Below are 17,045 nucleotides of genomic sequence, written 5' to 3' on the forward strand. Positions count from 1 at the left end.
GTTGTTGGATGACCAGATTCCAAACCTACCCAAGGCTGATGGTGATGAGATGAAGTTGGATCATATGGACAAAGAAACCTTGAAAAGGTTAGATGTTTATCGAGGATTTGAAAAAGGGAAAGAACCAAAGTTTAGAAAGAATTTTGCTGCAATAGAGAAAGTAGATTATCAGGCCCTAGAAGATGACAAATGGAGGCACGATAACAATGGTTCTGATGATGAAACAAAGAAGATGGAGCCTTTTGTTCCTAAGAAGACCAGATGGTGGGTATAGAAAGATGAAAAGCAGAAAAAGAGAACTCCAAAGGCTACAACTCCAAAAGCTGAACCAAAGAGATCTTCAAAGAAAAAGAAATCACCACCACATCTTGTTGATGAACCTGATGATGTACAACTTGAAGATATTAATGTTGCAGGTGATGATCATAAAATTTTCTCTGGTGAGATTGAATCTATCATAGCTGATCAATATGCGGCTAAAGTTGCTCAGAATATTGAAGCTGCAGCTAGTGGTAAGAAAAGTGGTAAAAACCTTGAAGCTACTAAAGAAATGTTAGTTGAAGGTGAGGTGCATTCAGATTCTAGTGAAATGAAAGTGACATAGAAGTTACAAAGATGGCACCAACATCATATGTTAGTGGAAAATTCAGAATGAAAGGTCCTTCCAGAAAGAAGAAAGGTTCTGATGAAGAAGATGCTACTTACGAGCCTTCAGCTACTGATAAAGAAAAGTTAATGAAGCGTAAAGGTTTAAGGAAGCATAAAGCTCAGCCAACAGGTGAGGTTTCGAAGAGACAGAAAGCCAGAAAGGTTACAACTTCTATTCCTAAACAGATTCTGGAAATTGAAAGGGTTGAAAGCGTTGAAGTGGAGATTTTAGTCCAAAGTGAATTCAGAATGGAAACACCTCCAGCTTCTCCAACACAACAATCAATTCCAGTTCAAGAAGAAGTTCATGTTACTACTCCAGAGCAACCTCCAAAGATCGTTGAGAACCTGGCTCTACTACGAAGAAAGCTCCAACACCGCAAGGTTCAAGTCAAGGTTTTCCTAAGGTTCCATCTAACTTTGATGCAGTTACAACTGGATTAGAGGATCTTGGAGATCTCTTCAATGATGGAAAAATTTCTATGTTATTAAAGAAGGTTGCAGAGTTGGAGAAATCAAAAGCAGAAACCGAGGAGAAGTTGAAGCATGCAGAAGCAGAGAACGTGGTACTAAAGAATGAAATGCTTGCGATGAATGAAATATTGTTGAATGTTGAAGCAGGCAACAATGCTTTGAATGAAACTGTAGGTCCCCGTGACTGTGCGGATCGTAACAGAATCGTCGATCTAACCTAGAGTGCGGAATCCTCTAGATCAGATTTCACAGAAAAACGAGTAGAACAAGAATCAAGAACACGATACACTTTCAATCCGGTCTTCTATTGATTATCCAACACGAAGTTTACAATCAATTCAAGACCCACAAGAAATCTCTCAGCCACTCTCTGTAGATTTCTCTAACAACTCCTCTAAGTGTGTACAATGTCTATAAAATGGCTAACCTAAACCCTAATGCCAAGCCTTGTATTTATAGGACAAGGTTTGCATATGGGATTTGGTCTGGGCCAGGCCATTCTCCTAGCCCATAACATTAATTAACTCCCTAACCAATATGCTAAGCCCAATACAAAATATCCAAAGACTAAATAAACAAACTATTAAGCTGTTGTCATAAAATATGCACCAACAAACTCCCCCTTGACAATAGCTTCATAGTGTAACTTTGTCTTCAAACATCTTGCAGTCTTTTGGTCTTTGGATAGCGCCAGTTTCTGACATCAACAAACTCCCCCTTAGCTGATGCTTCCAATCTCCAAAGCTTTCATTCGATGTAGATCAGCGAACTAGCAATCTTTGGTTAAGCAAGTATCTTCAAATCTTCAAATCTCTTTTTCTCTCTTTCTGCAATGTAGTAGAAGGATCCTACCATGCATCTTCACTTCACTCTCAATCTGCACTTTATTTGTATTCTGCACTTCATTTTGATAACTGCATCAATCTGTTTAGCAACACAAGCAAGTATCTCGAAAAACCATTAGCCTTTTTCACAATTAAAGATAAACCAATATTTTATCTTATCATGCAAAAACAACTACCTGTCAGATCAAAATGGGAGATCTTTTAAAAGGAAATATTTTTGGTATTTTTGATACTTTTCAACACACACTAAACTAACCAAACTAAACTCAAAAAAAAAAATATTTACAATTTCATCTTTTTGTGAGAATCATGTGCAAGAAGATCATATCAGCAAACTCAAACTATTTCACACAATTAGTTAATTCTTTTATGTAATTTTTCATGAAAAGCAGTTCAAGACGATTACCAGTATGTTCGTCCACTTTAAACAAAATGCATGAACATTTCAAGTACCATTACTGTATGATACGTTAAGGTAATATTATTTCTGAAATATTTAGTGTGTCCCACTTCAGGATGTACCCCCGCGATCAAGGTATGCACAAAGATTCATCGTAGTAGGTGAGTATACTGAATTCATCCGTTATGTTTTTCAATGATAGATAATTGGTGAACAGGTCAGTACTTCCGTACAGCAGAGAGACCAAAATATCTTATCGAGGGCCAAGACAAATACCATTTTTGGTACGAATTATGCATTTTGCACTTATTGAATGACTCTCTATGAGAGCTTTTTCATTTTCAGGGATTTGGCATTTTTAGCTCTTTTAAGATATCCTGGGTGTGTCTAGGCCAGCATGTATCTGGATGCAGTAGAAGGACACCCCTGATATCCCTGGATGAAATAACAGTATAAAGACCCAAAACTTCAGATTTTGGCAATCTATCAATGCAAGAATTAAGATCATTAAACCATACACCACTGATGTGTTCCCCACTCATACTCAGTGCATTTAGGTTTATATCACTTTGGTAAGTTGATTATTTCATGCTTTTTGCCTACTGGTACATCACATGATGAAGCTGCTATCACACTTAAGCAATTTAATTCAGTTTCAGTGTGACAGTCTAACTTGCTGATGTACTATCATTTCTTCTTTTTCATACCATGAAAACTCATTTTTGATTTTCTCTCTCTTTTTTTATGTTTTGCATTTTTAAAATTTTACAACTTACTCCCCCTAAACTCATGCACTATCTAAACTCTTTTTGGCTTAGAGGAATTTCTCCCCCTAAATTTTTGTTTTTATGGAGTAAGTTTTGAAAACACAAATTTATAAACACAAACAGACTCCCCACTTTAAATCTGACAAAAGTTTTTCACATTTAAAGTATAGAATAATCAAAACAATCGCATAAGTAAATAGTTCGTTACCCATGTTAACCGACTATTCACCTCAGATGCTTAAAAGGAATAACCACTGTCGAACACATCAACAGTCCTTCTTGGTCAACCTGCATTCACTCAACAACTCAGTTAGTGTTAGGATTGGAGGCTGTCATGATTGTGCTCGTTTGTATAATTTTGACAGAACAATGAATATAAAATGAGATTAAGTGCAGCGGAAATGAAAAACAAACTTTGTGAACACAATCAGAAGAGAAAATAGTTTGGTAAACAAACGCTTTTCATTAAGTTGAATGATTGAGATACAAAGCAAATGATTACAGCATGTTTACAGAACTAAGCTCCCCCTCAGCCTGATACCCCAAGGTTGGTTGCACAAGATAAAAGGATTGGACTAAAGAGGAAGAATCCACTCAGTCAATCAAATGCAACAGTACAGGGTACTGCTCCATTTATAGGCAAACCAAACCACTGAAGCATCTCAGCTGACGTCAACATGATAGTGACATCTAACAAACTAACAACCTATAAACATTGTTCTAAACAAACTACTGATGTGTAAAATCTGACTATAAGTACAATACAAAAACAAGAGATAACAACTGTTCCACTGTTGTAGCCTGAGCACTGATGTTGAGCTTCAGTGCTTTCTTCAAAGGTGACCATTCTTTGAATGGGCAGTGCTTGTGTCTTCAGCAGTACTTAGGAAACAGCAGTAGATAGAGCAACAGTGTTTGTCTTTAGCAGTCTTTAGAATCTCATCAGTGTTTGGTTCATCAGTTGTTATAGTGAGCAGTACTTAAGATCCATCAGCTATTAGAATACCACTGTCAAGGGGAAAACCAAGTGTAAGCAGCTGTTTATTATGAGTCCACTGTTGTGATCCGGTTTTGGCTTTCATTATCTGTTCCTTTGGTAGGGTTAAATCCCAACAATCTCCCCCTGGAACAGATAATGCCAAAACCCTTCATTATTCTGGACCTTTATTCCTCATCAGAAGTTCCTTAGCTTGTTCTTTAAACTTTTCTTCAAAATTCTTGGAACTAAGGTCATCTTCATCCCTACACAATGTAAGTTCAAGGAGATCCTGCAAATTTTCAACACTAAGGCCTAGTGCTTCTTTCCTTGATATATACTTCATTTCGCCATTGGATCTGACCAAGGTCAATACGTGGGTCTTTTGATTAGACATCCACTTTAGTACTTTTAATCCTAATGGGTTTCTTGGGAGAGATTTATTTGAAGATGAGTTTGGAGATGTTGGCCTTGTGAAAACTTGCAGACTTTCAGACATTCTTTTGAAGGCCATCTCAATGACATTGTTAGCTGCAGCTATGTCTTCTGCAGTCTCCTTTTCGATCAGCTCTTGCCTCTCAAAGTCTGTCATGCCTGTTGAAGTGTTTGGTGATGCAGGCTTGGTTAATACCTTCTTAAAAAGGTTCTGAAGCTTTGTTGAGTTCTCTTCTTTTAGACCCATTTTCATGATGGCATCATTGAAGTACCCAGCTTCCTTTTCTTTGACCTCTTCTTTAGACAATTGTTTTCCTTCTTCTTGGTTTGTCACAAGAGTAGGATTATCTGCTGATTTGAACAGTGTTTTGAGGTTTTCAATCTGCTGTTCAAGCTTCATCATTTGTTCACGTTTCTTTGAAGTGCCTGAAACAGTTATCTTCCTTTTCTTCAGCCTTTCATAGGCTTCATCAGTCTGCTGCTTTGACCATTTTGATATGGCTTCAGCAGTATCCATTTTTGCATCCACCAGCTCCTTTTTCTTCCTTTTGTACTCAGCAGTTAGGTCAGCAATGAGCTTTTTGTATTTACTCCAATTTGGAGCATTCTTCTTCTTTATAGGATCATTCTTGATTTTTTCAATCCTCTCTGCCTCATGCTTTAAAGCAACTATTGGCCATTCTTCAAACTATTTTTCTTCAGCAGGATAGAATTTCTCTTTCATGATGTAGGCTAGATATTCTTTTCTTAATTTATTTCGTTGATCAGCCTTTTCTTTGTTCAGTTCTTGTGCAAACTCTTCCATCTGCTTTACTTTTGAGAGGAAGAATTCCAGTTTTTCAGCAATGGCCTCGTCACTTAGACCTTCACTTTCAACTTTAGCTTTTACCTTAGCCTGTCTTTCCTTGAGCTTGAGATAATCATCCATATCCTCTGGTGCCATAAAGCCTATGAGTGAGGGGAATCTTCTTTTTGAAGGATCTTCCTCTGTATAGAATTGCCTCATCTCATTTTTGATAGCTTCTAGTTCTAGTGGATATTTTGCAGCATTAGGATCATGTATGTCCTCATCGGCAGAGATTGGCTTTCTTTTTCTGGTAAAGAGCTTTGGTTGTGATGTAGGAAAAGTAAGAGCAGTGGTGGATGGTTGACTAACAGCTGTTGAAACAACTGGTGTTTCAACTGCTGTTGTCATTACAACAACTTAGCAGATGTCTTCTACTTTTGAGCAGGGGTTGTGATAGCAGTTGTTTGAGTGGTGATGAGTGACTGACTAACAGTAGTTGGAACAATAGGTGTTTCAACCACTGTTGTCATTACAATAGATGTTGTAACATCTGTTGTCTTCTGCTTTTTGGTAGGAGGTGATAATGGGTGGCTGATTTTGATGGTGATGATGGTTTTGGTGCTGTAGACACAGATGGTGGTGGAGCAGTAGTTGTGGTGGTGTGTGGTGATGTGGTGTGTGTTGATACTGCAGTTTTGGTTTGGCTATTTTCTGGCTCAACATATATACCATCATCAATTCCCTTTTTCTTCCACTTGATCTTCTCCCCCTTTTTGGCATTATCTGAGAAGGGTTCATTCATGAAGAGAACAGTGGAGGGAACTTTTCTAGAGGCACTTTGAATGTGAGCTTTGATAGCTTTGATATCTGCCTGGGTATCTTTGAACCTTGATTCCACCATATTTGTCAGCTTTTGAACATGTATAGCATGCTGCTGATCTGCCATCTGCTTTTGTCTTTCCAGCAGTGGTTGGAACATGGTCCATAACTCATTTGTAGCAGGTGCCTGTTGAGCAGGTGCTTGAGCAGGAGGAGCAGTGGATTGGGCTTTCTGAGCTTTTAACAGCTGCTACACCATATCCTTTATTTCAGCAACTGAGGTTTCCAGGTTTTCAACCCTGCCCGTCAATTCCTGGTATTTTAAATCATCACCTGAATTAACAGGATCATCTGAATCCCCACCAGCAGTGGTTTTACCATTGTATGACTTAGGAACAGAGTCCCAAAAATCAGCCATTGATGCCCCTTGTTCTTGGTACTGGGGACTTCTTTTTTCAGCACTTGATAACCTTTTAATGTTGCCTGTAGTTAAAACAATCTCACTGGTGGTTCTCAGTGGTGCTATTGAAGAAATTGCCTTCAAGGGAGTCTTATGAATGTAACCACTGTCCAAATGCAAACTAGTGGGTTCAACATTTGTAGTGGCTGCTCCACTTGAACTACTGGCAGGAATTACTTGTAATTCCTGTAGTGTAACCTCCTCAGTTGTTGCTGGGATAACAGAGATATCAACATCAGACCCAGTCACTTATGGGAGTATATTCTCAGTGATAGGTGTTTGAGAAGAACTGGTTTGTGTCTGAGTAATACCAACTGTATGCAACAAGGGTATCATGGATTGTGGTAATATGGATGGTGAGGGTGAAGGGGTTGAAAGAGACATGTCCTTGGGATTAGGACTATGGAAGATGGATCCGAGTGGGTCCAGAGCTTCATATTGTGGGGTCCCTATGTTTACAACCTGATCCTTTTGTGAGGATGCAGGAGGAGTTTGAGGCAAGGGTTGAGATCTTTCTTCCATTTGCTGTGAGGAAGTAGCAGCAGTGGTTATTGGTGACTTTTGTGCTGTCACTGGCATTGACTCTGGGATCTCATCTTCCAGAGGTGCCTTTGGTTTGGGTTTGGTGGGCTTTCTGGATGTTTTCTTTTTGGTTCTTTTTGTGGTGGCAGGTGTGGGTTTCAAAACAGTGGGTGTGCTGCTTTGATCACCTGGAGCAGTGGGCTCAGCAGTCGATACCTGAGGAGCAGTTTCATCTGCTAAATTCCGCTCAGGTACCTCTGCTTTTGTTTTTATTGGTGCCAACATTCTAGTGAATGTTTCAGGTGTTAAACAGTTTATTTTAAAAGAAGCACCTTGTTTGGGCAATTCTGCATCTTCCTTTAGAAATTTTTGTTCAAAGTAGTAGCTTAAAAATCTTGGAAAGAGCAGAAATGCTTTATTATCAATGTTTTTTTACCAAGTCATCAAATATTTCCTGGGAATAGTTAAAATTTTCATTGTTTAAAATTGCATACCCCGGGCATTGAATTTTCGATGGTATTTCATTAAAAGACGTTGTTTTATTAGAAACACACATCAATAGAGTGTGAAACAAAAATCTGGGTGCAGAAGGGAAGTAGCCTTTTTGTAAGCTATCCCTTTTTGGTTGCTCTGCATAGCTCCTATTTATGAAATCCTTTTTCAACTCAGTTTTCGAAAAAGAAGTTTTACCTTTCAGATCATTGAGTTTGAAGACTTCAGAAATAGATTATGGAGAGATTTGAATCTTTTTACCCTGTATCGAGGAGTTGATGGCTGTGACAGTATCTCCTTGTTTTTCAAGGGTGGCATTGTTCCAGAACTCTCTCTGGGTTTTTAGATAGATGGGAGCGTCTGCTGTTATCAAAGTTTTATACTTTGATGCAGATAAGATGTCAATGATGGTGTCAAAGGTGTTGTCGGTTGTGGGTTTTGTGAGTATACCCACCTAGTTATGAGGGGCTTTGTAACGGATTTCTGTGGTTTCGGCGGCCATTTGAGTGGCGTCTGTTGGGGTGGAGGAAGAAGATGGTTTTGATTTTGACTTCGATTTTGATTTCGTCATTTTTGATGAAGAAGATCGAAGAAAGTTTTTGTGAAGAAGAGTGGGAAACTGCTTTGAGAAGAGAATTTTGGAATTCAATTCGACAGTGTGAGCCCCTGTTTGGGTTTAATCGGGGTTTTATTTTAGGGAAAAAAAATGAATGCTGATGTGGCAGCGGTTATAACGATCTGACGACTAAAAAGCTGACCACGTGTCAACACCTGATGAAAGAGTAAATAATGGAGGACAGTTGTTTTGACAGCCACTGATGGATCAACCATCAGTAGTTACAACGGTAACAGAATGAGGCAGTGGATGATTTTTACTATCAGTGGATAGTATATCAGTGGATAGAACAATGATTTTGAACATCAGTGTTTTTCAAGATTTTCAAGGAGCAGGGGTTGACTTTCAGCAGTGGACAGACTTTAGATAGCAGATGTTGAGGCACAACAACATTTAAGGTACAACAGTGGTAGAAAGCAATAATGAAGGTAATTAGTATAACAACTGTTTATGCAGCAGTGTTTTGACTTTTGACAAATAATTTTAACATCTGCTTGATCAGATGTGGGTATTGATTTTGTCTTGTGTAAACACAATATCATGTCCAACATCTGTTTAGCTTCAGAAATGCTATACTCAACAATTTACATTTTGGATGTAAATTCTCAAGTTTAAATTGCTAGCAGTTATCTCAGAAATCTTTGTTCAAGGCTTTGCCACATGTTCATTATTCCTGACAGTGGTTCAGCATCCCAGATGATGAAGTCTTTTCTACCAAGGCTACTCAATATGTGTCTAATTATTTGAATTAGAACGTGAGTATCTCAGTAGTTGAAAATCAATTTGCAATCAATTTTTGATCTGTGACAAACAAACTTGAGCTTAACATGATTTTGACATGTGTGCCATTTCCTTTTGATCAGATTTAGGGATAGAAATTTCACACAAAAATAAGGAAATTATATCCTGACCGGTGAGAAAACTTTTACCAATCAAAAATGAGTAAAAGTCCAAAATATATTATTCAAAAAAATGAAGTAATATATCCGGTTTTATTTGAGAAAAACACCTTGAGAAATAGTTAAAGGATGTTTTGAAAATAACATCAAAAGGATCTTACAGCTTTTCAAGTAAGGACATGATCATATCATTCTCAAGTTATTTTGACCATTGTTTAGGGTCATTTTCTTGACAATTGATTGTAAATTCTTCCTTTAAGGTCAATCACTGGAGATGCCATTGTTACCTGAACGATTCCTGTATTTGATGAAAGCACACAGTTGCATGATGACCACTGTTTACCCAACCTTGACCTCATAAGTGTTTTATGCTTATACTCTTTTCCTTTTGGCTTCAAGAGTTTTGAGATAAGCACACTTTTGAGTTTTGTTCATTTTCTTCTTCCCTCTTCACCCTTCCCATTCATAAGTAATAAGATACTTACTGGGAGGTTTTTATGAAAGAATCCTCAATCCAAAATCATTTTCAGCAATGTTTTGAGAGATCTGGCTACATTTGTACATGTTTTATTACCAATTCTCACATTACATATGATTTGGACAGTTTTGACCCCATATTTTCTTAATGTGTTTTGACAAAGTTGATTTGGTCCTTTTCAGGATTCTCAACCTGCCTTTTAGCACATAAGAAATTTTGACTAAAGCTTTATTTCCCTCTTTCTATGTTAGCAGAATACTAATGTTTATATGAACATAGGTTTCGCTAATCTGAGGTACATACTTTAGTATAAAATATGATGAAATCATCACAAATTTCATAACAACAGTTGAAATCAATTTTGAATGAGGATAGTCATACATAGTTGCCAGACATGTTGTCAGATCTGAAAACTATGAGTGATTTGATCATGAAAACACTTGTTATTTTGAAATTTGTGAATCTTATGACATCTTGGTTGTTTTACAGAGTATCAGATTCATCATTTTGAACATGATTTCTCGTTGCTCTGTTTTTCAACTAAATACAATCAACCTTAGTATCAATGAATTTTGAGCTGAACTGTTATGTCAAATTGATTGTTAGATCGAATTTGACTGTCCTTGCTCTGATACCAATTGTTAGGATTGGAGGCTGTCATGATTGTGCTCGTTTGTATAATTTTGACAGAACAATGAATATAAAATGAGATTAAGTGCAGCGGAAATGAAAAACAAACTTTGTGAACACAATCAGAAGAGAAAATAGTTTGGTAAACAAATGCTTTTCATTAAGTTGAATGATTGAGATACAAAGCAAATGATTACAGCATGTTTACAGAACTAAGCTCCCCCTCAGCCTGATACCCCAAGGTTGCTTGCACAAGATGAAAGGATTGGACTAAAGAGGAAGAATCCACTCAGTCAATCAAATGTAACAGTACAGGGTACTGCTCCATTTATAGGCAAACCAAACCACTGAAGCATCTCAGCTGACGTCACCATGATAGTGACATCTAACAAACTAACAACCTATAAACACTGTTCTAAACAAACTACTGATGTGTAAAATCTGACTATAAGTACAATACAAAAACAAGAGATAACAACTGTTCCACTGTTGTAGCCTGAGCACTGATGTTGAGCTTCAGTGCTTTCTTCAAAGGTGATCATTCTTTGAATGGGCAGTGCTTGTGTCTTCAGCAGTACTTAGGAAACAGCAGTAGATAGAGCAACAGTGTTTGTCTTTAGCAGTCTTTAGAATCTCATCAGTGTTTGGTTCATCAGTTGTTATAGTGAGCAGTACTTAAGATCCATCGGCTGTTAGAATACCACTGTCAAGGGGAAAACCAAGTGTAAGTAGCTGTTTATTATGAGTCCACTGTTGTGATCCGGTTTTGGCTTTCATTATCTGTTCCTCTGGTAGGGTTCAATGCCAACAGTTAGAATTTAGAACCCAAGCCCTGATGGTCTTGGGTTTTCCATATTCATCCATTACAGGAACATCCATCCAATATCCATCACTCCTCAATGGAGTCTTGGATTGCTTCCCCATTGTTGAACAAGATTGATAATTTCCATTAGGTCTTTGATTGTGAGAGTTCCAATAACCTCTCGTATTTTCTGACCTTTGGAAATTATTATCTTGATACCTTCTTGTACCATTTACATACCATGAATTCTGGAAAAATTTTGGATGTTGTTGAACACTTGAGTTACTAAAACTCCTATGTTCATTTCTTTATTCAAAATTTCGATTATCGGCAGTTTGGTATCGATTTTGATATCCAAAATTTCTATTTTGACTTTGAAAATGATTTGATTTACCATTATATTGACTAAATTGTAGAGAAATACTTCTTGGTCTATCAAATCTTTTCGAAGTTGAAGGTTTTGATTGAAATTCAGGTTTCTTTATCTGACAACTTGTTTTTACACTATTGCTTGACCCAACCTGATTTCCATCCTTAACCTCATCAACTTTTTGTTTACCTTTCTTCAAAGGACAACAACTCGCCACGTGCCCTTTGTTGTGACATTTAAAACAGGATCTTTTCTTGTAACTTTTCTTTTTGTTTGATCCCTTTTTAAACGTTTTAGCCTTTTTGTCTTCAGTATCCTCATCCACTTTATGAGGTGTACTGTTAGATCCAACAGATTCTTTCAAAGAAACTGGACTATTTGGCAAGTCCACAGCTATCGGATCCACTACTACTTGTGTAGTGGTTACAAAATCAGCTAGCTCATCTTCAGTTGGTAAAAATGAGTAGTCTTGATTTTCAGAAGATGAAGCTTTAGCATACCCCACCCCTGTTTTATCATTACTCCTTTTTAAACCCTTTTGAATTCGAGTCCTGACTAACGAAGAATTCCCAAAATTGTCTAACTTCCCCTGAAGTTTCTACAATTTTGGCTTGTGCATCAGCCAATTCTGTGCACTTTTCTGAAAACTCGTTAGTCTTTTCTTTCACAGTTTCACGAGCCAAATCAATGACCTGTAACAGTTCATTGACTTTGCTTGTTAGACTGCTAATTTCTTGTTCATTTGATTTGAGTTTTTCTAAACAATTTGACTCTCTTTTAATCAAAAGAACATTTAACTCTTTCCGGTTTTCCAAATCAGCTAACAAAATTTTGTTCCGATAGTTTGTCAACTTTACCCTGTAGTTCAGTGCAATTAAGACATGTATGGCTTACAGATTCTGATGATACCTTTACCTCTGATGTAAGTCCATTCACATCATTCATGCACTCTGAAACTTCTGCAGCCTTCTTTTCAGCATTCTCCTCATCTACTTCCTTCTTCTCTTCTTCCTCAGCAGCTTCCTCTCCGATCTTTACAGCTGCAAGCTCAGCTACCAATGCTTGATCACAAGTAGTTACTTTTGAAGAGATCTGATAACGTTTTCCAAAGCTTCCCACAGATCTCCAGAATTCCCATAGTTCTTGAAGGTATGCTTAATGCCTCCAGGTAAGGATTTCTTGATCACTGCTAAAGCTCTCTTCTCAGCATCAACCACCTGACTCTCAGATTCATCCATCTTCTCATAAGAAATCACCTTAACTCTTCCTTCAACACGACGTGTAGGAGCAACATATCCATCTATCATACAGCTCCACATTCTCGTATCTTCTCTTTTCATAAATGCCTCAAACTGCTCTTTCCAGTCAGCATATTCTTTGACGTTTTTAAGCTTAGGCCAGTTTTTAACAACCTCACTTCCATTATTCATCTTATCCATTTCGCAGCGTAAAAGTTTAAATGAATTTTGGTAACCTGTGTCAAAATCCAAATCTAACTTCTCTACTGGTCCTTGTTGAGCTTTTACCGTAAGCAAACTGATAAAACCGTACAAAGATTTTTCCGAAAACTGTTTTTACCAAATTATACCGTTAGACTCGTCTCGAAAGTACGGTTCCAATGATATATAATGTCAAAAACTTATTTTGGGATTTTCCAGAGTTGCAAACGGTGCAAACGGTTTCCTGAGATGAGTTACGGATATCTTCCTAAACACGAACTAGTGAAATTTTTCTTACGCAAGCCAAGAAAAATTCCACCTTGTCCGAAATCGTTTAAAATGGTCCGAAATTGTCCTCAATCCGAAATGCTAGTCCAAAATGATTAGAGGTGATCGGAAATGAGCACTTGCTGGTCCGAAATGAACCAAACTGATCCGAAATCAGACCCTTTTATCCGAAATGAATACCCTCCTATCCGAAATGATCCGCGATCCTTGAGATTGATCCGTAATGCAACAAATCTGGTCCGAAATGCAACTGTCTAAATCCGAGATGCAGTATATCTATCCGAAATTGATGCTGTTTATCCGAAATTGATGCTGATAGTCTGAAATAGTTGATTTCTGATCCGAAATGCAAGCTTTTTATCCAAAATTGATCCGTAATACTTGATTTTAATCCGAAATCCTTGCAGTTTCTCCGAAATCAGCAGCAGAACTCACGAACAGCCTTCAAAACACGTCCAAAAACGCCGATTTTCTGCAGAAACGATTCTGAACCAAGCCAAACAAGAGCCTAACGCTCTGATACCAATTGTAGGTCCCCGTAACCGTGCGGATCGTAACAGAATCGTCGATCTAACCTAGAGTGCGGAATCCTCTAGATCAAATTTCACAGAAAAACGAGTAGAACAAGAATCAAGAACACGATACACTTTCAATCTGGTCTTCTATTGATTATCCAACACGAAGTTTACAATCAATTCAAGACCCACAAGAAATCTCTCAGCCACTCTCTGTAGATTTCTCTAACAACTCCTCTAAGTGTGTACAATGTCTATAAAATGGCTAACCTAAACCCTAATGCCAAGCCTTGTATTTATAGGACAAGGTTTGCATATGGGATTTGGTCTGGGCCAGGCCATTCTCCTAGCCCATAACAATAATTAACTCCCTAACCAATATGCTAAGCCCAATACAAAATATCCAAAGACTAAATAAACAAACTATTAAGCTGTTGTCACAAAACATGCACCAACAGAAACAATTGATGAGCTGCTAGTTGAAAATTGTGACTTGAATGATGCCAACACGACAATAAGCAATGCAAATGAGATCTTGAAAAAGGAGATAGAAGATCTGAAAGCCGGAGATGAGAACAAGTCCAAGCAGATAGATATGTTGCATGTTGTAATTGAAGAAAGACTTGGCATCAATGTGCATGCGGCGTTCGATGAGATTCAAAATCCAAAGAGCTGAGGCTCGGAGGATGGAGAAAGAAAAGAAAGATGCTGAAGAAACCGCTGAAGCTTTAAAGGATAAAGGTAAAGGTGTCGTAGTTGACAAGGAAGAGATTTTTGGTTCATCGAGTCAACAAGTACAACAACCAGATGCTGAAAATGTTGAAGCTAATGTTGCAGAGGTTGAAGCTAATGTTGAAGATGTTGAGGTTAAAATTACAGATGTTGAAGTTTTTAATGCTGATGTTAATGTTGAAGTCAATGTTGCAGAGGTTGAAGTTAATGAAGAAAATGCTCTAGTCCTCGCTCAGTTGTTTACTCTAGTTGGTGAACCAAAGACGGTATCTTACAGCAGGGAAGATAATATGAGAAGAATAGAAGTTGAAAGGCATCGACTAAGAGCTAAGCCAAGAAAGTATGAGATGGTTGATGAAGATGATGATGATGATGATGAAGAGTTAAAAGAATGGTTTGGTGAAGTTGATGATTATCATTATGATGGTAAAGATGATGATAATGATGATGATGATCAGGGTGGTAATGGTGGTGCAATGATTGTAAGACGACCTGGTGGCAATCAAGTTAATGATTATCTTGATGATACTCAGAACGAGGAAAGATAGGAAGAACAGCCTAAGGGGGAGTCTACATCAGGTGCTAAAGATGCTGAACAGGTACTCTCTAATACTCCCAAATTTGTTTACCTTAGTCATGATGTTGAAGCAAGAAGAACTGGTTGAAACTTGGACGAGGGAGTCTATGTTGGATGCTTTGGGGTTAAGTGATGAACAATTCAAGTTTGACATAGAAGATGAGATTCCAACAGCTTCAGAAAGTGAATATATGTTCAAGTTTGTAGAAGATGCAGACAATTTCGATGAAGTGATTGTTGAAGAAGGATCAGATTCCGACCAAGATGTTCCGTTTCATTATTCTGGTCAGGATGATGATTTTCCTACTTTTGCGGAATTGTTTCGCACTCACAATGAAGATGATCTCAGACGAAAAGTTGTTGAAAAGATAAGTACAGATGGTCCTCCAAAGACATTGTCAAAGGAAGAGCTTAGAGAAGAAAGAAAGAAGTGGTTCAAACCTATGCTGGAAGAGCGATAGTTTAAACGACCATTGAAGTTCTTCACCAGGCATCCTGATGAATCTCTTGGAGACATTCTGTCGTGGGGTTATCTAGAAGACATGAAGGTATATGCGATTAAATGAGAATATGGTGTTCAATACTTCGAATTTCCTAAGGATATCAAAACACTACCTTGGTAGGATGTTGAAGAATTGGTGAAAACCAAGAATATTCAACAATGTCTTCATGGTCCAGAAGTAAGATTTCACGAACGAAGATTGTGGGATTACATAAAGTACCAAGCTACATTGAACTTTCCAGACTGGAAGGCTCACCGTCCAAAGCATATAGAAAAGATTGATCCTGTTATGGGTGAGAAGGATATAACGTTACATGTGAGACGACCACGATGTATGAAGAACATTCCTTTAAAAGCAATGGAGCAAGACTTTTACAAGGATTTCAAAGGGTGGATCTTCAATCCACATACATGTGAATTTGTGATAACTTGGTTAGATGGGAAGACTGGCTTCTGGAGATACATTCACATTCTTGATCCTATGTGGCTCGTTAACTGCTCCAAGAAAGATAATGAATGCCTCTTCTTCAACAAGATTATGTACTATGAGGCTGACAAAGAGCAGGCGCTTAGATATCAGAAGTTGGTGAAAGTTTGCTTCGAAAAAGACATCAATTCAGGGCGCTACTGGGAATCAAAGTGGAGAGATCTAGAATTGGAAGATTTTCTCAAGCAAGCGCGCCATAATGAAAGAATGGATAAGATGATGGCTGAAGCCGCTAAGCGTGCTAAATGGAGACTAGGAATGGGGAGTTTTGAGACTGATCAAACTCCGATTGAATCTGAAGAACAAAAAATTCCCAGATGGTCAAAGACAATGGATGGAATCAAGGAATGGCGTGAATGGTGGATAAGTGAAGGAAGGCCCAAGAGAAAGAGAATGTTAGCTGAACGTGCAGAAGAGAGAAGGAGAAAGTACAGGGAGAGAAGACGCAGCAAGAAGGATTGATCGATACTATACAGGAAGAAGACTACTACATCCAAGGGGGAGTCTGTGAATGCACTATATCTATAGCTTTCGTCTGTATCGAGTCTTTGTTTTACCTGTCTGATGTTTGTGTAATGTTTGTAGTATGTTTTGTATGTAATCCGGGTCGAAACATAGGTTTTGTACATGTTGTAAGTCCATCCTGATGGATGGAGTCCATCCGGACGGATGGACATCCCCATCCGGACGGATGGGCAGTCTAGTGGTTTCACCCGGATGGGCAGCCTCTATAAATAGAGGTGCCTGGGCCCTGATTTGTTACTGTTCATTTTGGCACCTAGGCGAAGCCCTGTCGAAATTCTCTCAGGTTCTTGTAATCGTTTCTATTATCAATGAGAATGATGTTAAACAGTGTCTTCAGTGTTACTCTCTCTCCTACTACTTTCTTGGATCCCGCACAAGTCTATAGGTGTTAGATCCGGTCTGAGCGCGTTCGAAGACCCGAACTCACGGTCCTCACAATAGGCTATATCTGGCCGAGTATGAAATAGATATATTAGTTTCCCCAGCATTCGTTGATACCTTTCTTTATCTGCTAGTTTTGCTCCTTCTTCCATGTGTAATCGATGATTTACAATCATTGG

At 38.1% G+C, this 17,045-nt stretch overlaps 1 protein-coding gene across 1 annotated transcript; it reads left to right on the plus strand.

Moving 5' to 3' along the window:
- The first annotated feature begins 14,348 nt into the window (after positions 1–14,348).
- LOC110866489 (ring-infected erythrocyte surface antigen-like) lies at positions 14,349–14,942 on the plus strand. Its single transcript, XM_022115637.1, has one exon. The coding sequence runs from the start codon at positions 14,349–14,351 to the stop codon at positions 14,940–14,942; it is 594 nt and encodes a 197-aa protein (XP_021971329.1).
- The last annotated feature ends 2,103 nt before the right edge of the window (positions 14,943–17,045 follow it).

This window comes from Helianthus annuus, chromosome 7 (assembly GCF_002127325.2).
Source record: "Helianthus annuus cultivar XRQ/B chromosome 7, HanXRQr2.0-SUNRISE, whole genome shotgun sequence".
NCBI lineage: Eukaryota > Viridiplantae > Streptophyta > Magnoliopsida > Asterales > Asteraceae > Helianthus > Helianthus annuus.